Here is a 10,952-nt window from a genome sequence, read left to right on the forward strand (position 1 = left end):
CACCAACAACAACCACCCCCCCCCCCCAAAAAAGAAGAAAACTTCGCCGCCTTCGACGCGAAATAAAAGCTCCGACCTCAACTTCCAGACCCATGGAGTATCCGTAACATTATAAAATTAATTATCGGATAGGCCTACTGATCATGCTGATCGATATTCAAGCATGCCAAAATACCGTCAGATGAAACAAAATGCAGCTTGTACGAAAGCCAAATAAAATTATACAGAAAATAGGCCTACTGTGGCTTTTATCATTATTAAACATGCCCAAAGCAAACAATTAAAAAATAAACAGATTCATAGGCCTAAATGCATAGGTACAGAATGTAGCAATATGTTGCCCAAATAACAAATTATAGGGGACCTACGTAGGACCTACTCCCCATTCCAGAAAAATACATAATTTTTTTGGATTAAAAATATATTATCCAGTTTTGCCAAATGAAACATAGCTTAATCCTAATCCTTTAGGTTGTATAGTCCTAACTGGCAATGAAAGTCAAATTTTAATATTAGGTCAATTTTTGGAAATAAGGGCGAAAAACATTTTTAGGGTGTTTTTCGACCTTTTCGTATTCTGTGACAGTCAGGCCCAAAGACTTGAACAAAGACTAATTTCAAGTTCATGCATTCTAATAATTTGGAAAACACATTTTCCAATCTTTTAATATCCAATTAGCAAAATGACATGTGATATTAAAATTATGAGCAACTCTTAGCCTATACTCAAGATTTTGAATGCTTAGACTTGTGCCAAGTCTTACAATTTTGTCACTACAATTGTAAGAAATTGCATGTTTTGGGACCATTTTACCTCAAATTGACCAAATATTGAAATTTGACTTTTATTGCCAGTTAGGACTAGCTAAATGATTAGGATTTAGTTATGTTTCATTTGGCAAAACATGACAATATTTTTTTATTCAAAAAAATTAGTTCTGTATTTTTCTGGAATAGGGAGTAAGACACTGAAAACGTAGTATAAAAATATAAAGAAGAAAAAATGTTATAAAAGCAGTAACATGTTTAACTTCCCTTTTTTTTTAACCTAAATTGAGCGTGGAAAGAAAGGTCCAAATATTAAAAGTATACGGGTCTAATAAATGAAGCCTAAAATAAGTATTTTCCAAAGTGAGGCTAAAAACATATCTTGCATAATAAGTAGGCCTACAACTTAGCCAACAATTTAACCTGCCCGTTATGATCTTGCCTTGCTTTTCACAGATTGCATTGTAAATTTATGTTTAAGGGCTCGGATAGCGACGTTTTCACGTATTTTTTGTGGGACCTGAGAGCACATCAGACACATCGAATTGCAATTTGAATATGAGGAATGTCCTAAATTTTGATTTTTTAAAATTCGCGATATAATACACATTTTATGGCAAATTATTAAAAATATATAGTTTTGAAATTTAAAAGTCCTCAAAGTAATTGTATAAATCTAACGATATGCACTTAAAGAGTATGAAGTGTGGGTGAACAGCATACGTCCATCATATGAACATTTTGACCTTCATTATTGAAGATAATAGCTCAAAACACTAAAACAAAATGTAGGTCTTTTTGGAAAAATGTTTATGTTCAATATGAAAGTTCAAAATTTTCAATTGATGGTCGGCTTTTCATCCCAGCTGCATACAGTTTAATTACGTGTCATTAGATTTATAAAGTTTACTTCGAGGACTAATAATTTGCTATAAAATGTGTATTACTAGTATCGCGAATTTCACAAAATCAAAATTATTTGATATCAGAAGGACATTCCTTATGCAATTTGATATGTCTGATGTGCTTTCAGGTCCCGTAACAATATGCAAATGTTGTTATCCGCTTCCTTAATTTATTGTATTAATGAAAATCATTGTCTTGTTGTTTTTCGTATCATTGTTTTGCATGAATGAAGTGATGATAACAAATGTACTGCACTTTTCGCAAATACTTGCTTTTCGAAAGTGCAATTGTTATTAACACTACATTCGTAAATGCCAGTACTCTTTCCCTGAGAAGTATTTGGTCTCAGAAAAAAGAGAAAGGCATTACGAATGGCGTGTTATTGTAATCATCGCTCCATTCGTGGAAAATAATGGAGCGCTAAAACAATAGCGCGACGTCATAGGTGTGTATTAAAATACTATTATATTATAGTCTTTTTATTGAACAAGGAACAAATTATCACATTCTTCGGAACTCGCTAGATAAAGGATACTACTTTTGGATCGTTCAAGGTTTCCTCCCTGGGGGTCTCCTGCACTCCCATTAATATGCAATGGGTGAGCAGCATGAGACCCAACCTCAGATACTACTTTAATTACCAACCGAAATTTAGGATCAAATTTATACTGTTTATACCATACATAAAGGATCATAAAACAACAACATATCCCCAATAACACCCCTAAACCACAATACATTATTTCGTTTACAACTTTGAGACAAATCGATGTTTTTGATGCACACGCAAACTAGCGAAAACAACAATTTCAAACGCCGCTTGCGTACATAGACGTAGAAGTCTTAAAGTTCTACAATTGATAAATTAGGGGCGTGTCCAGGAACCGAGACCGCCGGGGGGTGAAGTCATCATCGATGCATCATCATGGCATCCGTCTGTCTCGGGCAATGGAGTTTTGTGCCCTATATTCGCTCTGATGTTTGGCTGCATCGCCTGCTATGACTCGGGGGGGGCACTCAATTTTTTTTGGTAGGGGTGTGCCACCGCCAGTTTCGAACTTGAGGTCTAAGGAACTGATCGGCCGGTCAAAAAGGGGGTCTAGGGAACTGATCGGCCGGTCAAAAAGGGGGGTCTTGGGAACTGTTTGACCGGCCAAAAGGGGGGTCTTGGGAACTGATCAGCCGCCAAAATCTGAAAAATCTCGGGAACTAAACCATGCAGGCCAAACCAGGGTTCAATTTCGTTGCGTTTTTGCCACAGAGTTTTGAAGGAATCGATTTCACTTTGAATTGTGCATTAAATTATTAGGCCAAATAAAAAAATAAACATGTTTCACGTCCCCTCCCGCTTCCTTTTTTGAGGTTTTCTCAAATAAATTTTTATTTTTTGAAATTCAGTTATAACTTTTCAAAAAATATATCTAGGAAGTTGGGATGATTTCTATAGCCTTGTTAAGATACAAGAAACATTTTAGGAAGGTTTTGTGATCATTAGAGGTGGTGTAACTCTCAGAACAACAAATAAAAAAGGGCCTCCTCCTTTTTCCAGGCATTATTGTATGTACGGATTGTACGCTAAAACAGCTCCAAGTATGGGTATTTACACCAATTTTGCGATAAAAATAGAAAATAAAAAGCCCCTCTTCCTCCTTTTTTTTCGAAAACCCGGACGTGAAACATGTTTTATTTTTTACTTAGCCTTAAATCAGGAAAACCAGGTCTGGTTTGGCCTATTTTATACGATAAAAATCTCAGCAAAGCAAAACAGCATTCGAATCAAAATTACTAGACCCTGCAGACCTACAATCTATGCTATTAGCCTACTGATAATTATAGCAGCAGCTAGCAGCATTATATAAAAGCCCACCATAAAAACAAACCCACAAGAATATTTTTTCAGTGCCGAAAAGAAAAACATTTCGACTACATTGAACTGCATGAGATGATTGAGTGAAGTGGGCAGAATTTGACAGCCATTCCACTAAGACCAGTAGATCGGAAATTACCTTTTAATTCACTGTTATGGCCAGCTGCAAGGATGTGTACATAATTACAGGGTGTCCCAAAAGTAACTTAACATTGTTAATTGGCCATAACTTGCGTTGTGTTAATAGTGTTGTTACAAAAATTGCACAGTATATAGATAATGCTTTCAGAAATGTTATGATACCAAACATGCCTATGTGGTCATGACCCTCTGGCATGAAATCTACCGTACCGTAAAACCCACTTTTATAAACGCAAAATAAGTCTTGTCATTTGAGATATGATAACACGAAATAACGTGTTATCCTTTTCAAATCTGTTTTGTTTAATTTGGCTATGTTTGTTTGATTGTTTGTTTGTTTTCAATGCGTAATCTTCATTTTCTGTTTTATCTGGATTTTATATGGAAACTGCTTAAAGGGGCATTTCGTGATCCACAGCCTCATCCCCCCACTTTTCCCAAAAAAAAGTTGAGATTTTTACACCACTGGATACCTCTGGCTACATATATTTATGTACCAAATATTTCTTGCAGATTAATTCGTTTAGCAAAAATATCGCCAAATTTGAATTTCGTTCTGGTGCACCAGAACGAAATTACAACACATTGTCTATGGAGCAGTGTAATACACATATCATGCATAACTCGCAAACGCAAAATCGGAATCAACTGAAATTTTGGAAATAAGCTTTTTTCGAGGATATCTACTGAAAAATGTCATAAAAAGAGGATGCTAGGATCACGAAATCCTCCTTTAAGATCTTTTCTGAGGATTCGATGAACAGTTGTACGCGGTACGTTGTTAACTCCATTGAAAGTCGACGTACTGATCGTCTTGGGCTTTTAGCCACCACTCTTTGTATGACATCGATGTTTGTTGCCGATCTTCCTGTTCTTCCATGTTCTGCCCGAGGTAGATTATGAACAGATCCAGTTAATAGGAATTTCTGCACTAGTTGCTGGATTGTATTTCAGCTGGGTGCATAATTTACATTAAAATGTTCCCTAAAATTTGATTGAGTGAGTTTGTCCGACTTTGTCTCGGCAAAGAATCTGACTCCGTTGATCTATAGGAAATTCATCTTCACTTCAACTGTTTTAAAGTAAAGTCTAATATTGTCAATAATTCCTAATTATAATCTAAAACAGCAGTCACGCGTGCCATGTAATCCATGAATGTTCATACCTAAATGTAGCGTGTGCAGAGAGTGAACCAACTCTTATGCTGGGGAAGCACATCATTCATGTCCTTGAACAAAGAACATATGAGCTTGCTTTTGAGGGTTTGATACACACATATGTACAGTCGCACAGTCGCACAGTAAGGTCAAGGGGTCATCAATAATGCTGTTTTTGGTATCAGAATAATTCTAAAGGATCAATCTATGTGAATATGTTCTCCATTTTCGTATGAAGTAGGAAATATTTGAGATAGGCCTATGGCAAATTCACAATGTTAAGTTACTTTTGGGACACGCTGTATTTGAGGTAGGCCTACTTTTCCTCATATTTGGCAATTTTATTCCCAAAAGAGATCTCAAAATCATTTATTTCTAGCAAAATGTTCATCAGCTGAAGGCGTCGGCAGGCACTCGGCAGTGCTGCAATCACTGTTCAACAACCAACCAGTGTTACCACTAATAAAAGGAGCCCAAATCCCGCCCAAAGTTCACCTTATTCCTTACAATGTGTTTCAATGGGGAAGAAATTTATGAAAGTTTTTGGGCTCGCAAAAGTAGCTTTTGGGCTTGAAATAGTAGGACAGAAAACATGCCTATCAAGATGCCGATGAGAGCGGAAATCGATGATCTGAGGGGCTATGGAACGGCAAGAACAATTTCGGGGCTTCAGAGCGGGCAATCAATGAATTCAGAGGGTCTAAGGAACGGCTAGCGGCTCTGAAAAAGGGGGTCGTCACCGCGGCACATACCCGTAGGGCCTATAGCTGGGAAATGTGAGTGCCCCCCCGGGCTGTGACTATGCAGTCCAATTCTGGAACGGCAAATCCTCTTACATAATAGGCCTACATTTGCTGTAAGTGAAAACAACTTCTTGCGATGCTGCAGCCCCCAAAACTCCCCTGGGCACGCGCCTGAAAATTGTTGATAATAAAAAATCCCTTAAAAAGGGATGAGCAGCGACAAAGTTCATCATTTGGCTATATGGGGAACAAATTTAGAGTAATCTTTGTTGCACGAAACCACTGATGTGTGAAGTTTTGTGTGATATCATCATTATAGTAATACCCTCAACTCGCACCAAACACGCACCCCCACACCCCACTCCGCATCCATATCCATATCCACACACACCCCACCAACAAAGGCGTGGACCGAGTGACACATACCGACAAACATTGACTTACACGTATATACTTACTAATAGGCCTATTCTTTTCACAACAGTAAGAAAAATAAGGGTATTTATATGTGATTATGTTGTAGAAAAATTCCAACTTGAAATATATTAATGAGGAGTATATATGTCCAATCCAATTTTATTGGGCCCCATGAGCCACGGTTGCCTATGTTTTATTCGTCTTGAAAATGACTATGCTTGTGCTACACTTGAGTTTATCATGGCAAATATCATGTCTAAATGACCAGTACAAGTGAACGCATTTATATATGTGTTTAAATAATCTTTGCTATTTTTTTGTCAAATCAGGATCAAATGTCAATATTTCGAACGACAGTACAAGCTAACTATAATTTATTTGGATATAAAGGATTTCATGATTTTTTCTGATAGTCAAACCGTATAGTACTGAGTCTTGGATCCTTGAAACCATTCAGAAAGGCGCATAGTTTCACCAAGACTTTCTTGCCATGTTTAATATATAGACAAAACACACTTAGTGTTCCCTTTTAGCAATATGGCTAAGGAATAGTAGGCTAATATATAGCAATCATGCATACCCTTAGTTATGGTGCAATAGGCCTTTAACACCCTAGCTATAATCATGTGAAAGACAGATGAATCATATTGCATGAAACACATCTTATCTTCTCTGTAACGAATTTTATCTTGACCCAATTATGCTATACACAGCATGATCCTGAGGAAACAATCACACCATGATACAGACCACTATTTATTGACTTTTGACCAGTTATTAATCGTCACAAAAATGTTGTCACAGAGATTATATAGTCTCCTTATCAGTCGGTTTATGTCGTGCTGTTTCTGATAGTGGCAAATACAGAGCGCGGATGAGTCTAACCTGTAATTTTGGGTTAATTTTAAGCTCATTTATCGCGTGTTTGTTCAATGGTGCATCCAAAGAAGTCACGGAGAACCACCATTCGTCTGTAGGTTGTTTTGGTGAAATTAAATAGGGAGCGCGCCTGGGGGGCGCTGCTCCAAAAAAAGGAACACATTACATATGGTAAACATTGGCATTTTGGCATTCTTGTGGCACACCATATTATTTCAGAAGGTGCATTTCTGATTATATATTTGTCAACAGTTTCTTTTTCTCTTTATTTAAGAGTTTTCTCTGCATTTGACCCCTTACAACTTCTTTCAAGTTTTTATTAGATTTCTTTCTTTTGTGAAGTATGTTAAGTGTGAAGCATTTTCTTTAATCTGTGATAGATTACGATGGAGACACGATCTCAGATTCAATGGATAACTGTCCTGTGGTGTCAAACCCCACGCAGACCGACGGAGATGGCGATGGTGTAGGCGACGCTTGTGACAACTGCCGTTTCAACTCAAACCCCACGCAGACCGACGGAGATGGCGATGGTTTGGGCGACGATTGTGACAACTGCCCTATGGTGTCAAACCCCATGCAGACCGACGACGGAGATTACGATGGAGTAGGCGACGATTGTGACAACTGCCGTTTCGACTCAAACCCCAGGCAGACCGACGGAGATGGCGATGGTGTAGGCGACGCTTGTGACAACTGCCGTTTCAACTCAAACCCCACGCAGACCGACGGAGATGGCGATGGTTTGGGCGACGATTGTGACAACTGTCCTATGGTGTCAAACCCCATGCAGACCGACGACGGAGATTACGATGGTGTAGGCGACGATTGTGACAACTGCCGTTTCATCTCAAACCCCACGCAGACCGACGGAGATGGCGATGGTGTAGGCGACGAGTGTGACAACTGCCGTTTCAACTCAAACCCCACGCAGACCGACGGAGATGGTGATGGTTTGGGCGACGATTGTGACAACTGCCCTACGATGCCAAATACCGCGCAGACCGACACGGACGGCGACGGTCTTGGCGACGAATGTGACACAGGTAAATAAATAGATAAATAAATAAATAATTATACATTATAATAAATGAATGATAAACAAATAAACAATAAATACATAAATAAGTAAATAAGCAAATCAATAAACGTAAAATATAAGTGAATATGTGAATAAATATTATACATTAATAAATAAACAGTAACAATCAATAAGTACATGATTACAAGAAAACTTTCAAATTCGCATATTAACATTATCTGAAATTCGACACCTGCATTTGATCAGTAACTTTGATATTGTTCTTTTCATTTGAAACCTTTCTCTATTCTAACTCTTTCTCTTTATTTAAGATTTTTCTCTGCATTTGACCCCTTACAACTTATAAGTTTTCAGAATCCCCCATGTGTAACAATTTTGCTATTTAATTAATACTTAAATTTGATGCTATTAATCATGATTATCTAAAGAGTTCCTATCCTTTTCTGTATAGTGGTCAATGGCATGAGGAGTTGGTTACCCTTGCTGGTCTTGGTATATACCGTGCCCATGGGTCACGGGTGCATTTATAATCGTATTTATAAATACAGTAAAAGCATACTGGTAAACTGTATTTTCTTTCTAATAACGTGTTTTCTCTAAAATTAGAGTGTATAGACTAATATTAGACTTTGTGCACCTCGTTAGGCTTGACTTTGGTATGTTTTTTCATTCTTATACAGAATAACATCTGACTCGTCTATGATCTAAACCAGGGCGAAGAAGACTACCAGATACCAAGTTTACGATTAAATATAGGAAAATATTAAAGTTACACATTATAGTACAATCATTATGTTACATGTCCCTTTATAATTATTCCAACTAACAGTTTTTTGACATGTTTAGTTCTCAAATGACATCTTTATAAGTAAAGGCTCTGGGATGAACAGTTGACTACAATCCTCGTCAAAACTTGCTGGGAGACAATAAGACAAATTGTGTAAGGGATTTGTAACGTAATGCTTTGTTTTGATGATCGCGATCTTCAAAGGTGATGGTGCATATTAATAAAATCAGCAAGATAAACATCTAGTGCATATTGTTCTTTTTATCGGTTTTGCGTGTGATTTTTATTTGTTAATATTATGACGTCAACAAATGATATGAATGTCACTGACATTGATTCAATGATACATGCAAATGATGGGTAATCATCAGTGGCGTAACCAGTGATGAGTGACTGGCACGTACTGCCCCTCCTGTATCCCTTCTAAACGGGATACAATTAGAGATACAGTAGATAACATTATCATATCATAATTGCTGTCTTCGGTAGATAGCATTATCATATCATAATTGTTGTCTTCAGTAGATAGCATTATCATATCATAATTGCTGTCTTCAGTAGATAGCATTATCATATCATAATTGCTGTCTTCAGTAGATAGCATTATCATATTATAATTGCTGTCATCAGTAGATAGCATTATCATATCATAATTGCTGTCTTCAGTAGATAGCATTATCATATCATAATGGTTGTCTTCAGTAGATAGCATTATCATATCATAATTTGTCTTCAGTAGATAGTATTATCATATCATAATTGCTGTCTTCAGTAGATAACATTATCATATCATTATTGCTGTCTTCAGTAGATAGCATTATCATATCATAATGGTTGTCTTCAGTAGATAGCATTATCATATCATAATTGCTGTCTTCAGTAGATAGCATTATCATGTCATAATTGTTGTCTTCAGTAGATAGCATTATCATATTATAATTGTTGTCTTCAGTAGATAGTATTATCATATCATAATTGATGTCTTCAGTAGATAACATTATCATATCATTATTGCTGTCTTCAGTAGATAGCATTATCATATCATAATGGTTGTCTTCAGTAGATAGCATTATCATATCATAATGGTTGTCTTCAGTAGATAGCATTATCATATCATAATGGTTGTCTTCAGTAGATAGTATTATCATATCATAATTGCTGTCTTCAGTAGATAGCATTATCATATCATAATTGTTGTCTTCAGTAGATAGCATTATCATATCATAATTGTTGTCTTCAGTAGATAGCATTATCATATCATAATTGCTGTCTTCAGTAGATAGCATTATCATATCATAATTGCTGTCTTCAGTAGATAGCATTATCATATTATAATTGCTGTCATCAGTAGATAGCATTATCATATCACTATTGCTGTCTTCAGTAGATAGCATTATCATATCATAATTGCCGTCTTCAGTAGATAGCATTATCATATCATAATTGCTGTCTTCAGTAGATAGCATTATCATACCATAATAGCTGTCTTCAGTATATAGCATTATCATATCATAATTGCTGTCTTCAGTATAGATAGTTTACTGTTACTGTGACTAATATAATTATAATAAACTTTTTTCATAAACATTTATTAGTATTTTGATGTCATAGATATAAGTATAATTTCGAGTTCAACTGAATGCGTTCATCATGATTAATAACATATTTCCATTTATCAAAAATCGACTATGGCATAGTCGAATAAATATTGGGCGTAAAGCATCCAATTTTATCATTATTATGTTTTGGATCCAAGTGATTTTCACACACTTGGATTCATCAAAACATAATAGGTTTTACGAACTTTTTAAGTTTGTGCAGCACATTGAGTGTTGATTTTTTAATATAATTTTTGTGAAAAGTTTCTTAATTAATTAATTAATTATTTTTTATATTTTATTTTTTGCATGGAAATAACAATTTCATTAAATTAAAAAAAAAACGCGGTTAGAATTTCTCCCAGAATGAAATGCGCGCGGCCTATAGACCTACACATGTACGGGAAACAGACTTCTTTTAATTGTTGTTGCCTAATGATGTGGAGGACTGGAGGTACAGGTATCATTAACTACTGCATACTGCGTTGCAGTGTTATCGGTTGGGTAAAACCAATAAAGTGGCATACCAATACTAGCATTGACGCTAATTAAATATAATTTGCCACTCGAACACCCTGTAAATCAATGACCTTTGAATGTCCGACCTTGAAGTTATCGATATAGCGGAAGGAAAAGATTCGCAACGA

General features: G+C 36.2%; 1 protein-coding gene across 1 annotated transcript; it reads left to right on the plus strand.

The window, feature by feature from the left end:
* Positions 1-7,277: 7,277 nt before the first annotated feature.
* On the plus strand, positions 7,278-8,832 carry LOC140162201 (uncharacterized). The gene is made up of 2 exons (XM_072185460.1): positions 7,278-7,924; positions 8,601-8,832. The coding sequence occupies exons 1-2, from the start codon at positions 7,288-7,290 to the stop codon at positions 8,603-8,605; spliced, it is 642 nt and encodes a 213-aa protein (XP_072041561.1). The 5' UTR covers positions 7,278-7,287; the 3' UTR covers positions 8,606-8,832.
* The last annotated feature ends 2,120 nt before the right edge of the window (positions 8,833-10,952 follow it).

This window comes from Amphiura filiformis, chromosome 10 (assembly GCF_039555335.1).
Source record: "Amphiura filiformis chromosome 10, Afil_fr2py, whole genome shotgun sequence".
In the NCBI taxonomy this organism is placed as follows: domain Eukaryota; kingdom Metazoa; phylum Echinodermata; class Ophiuroidea; order Amphilepidida; family Amphiuridae; genus Amphiura; species Amphiura filiformis.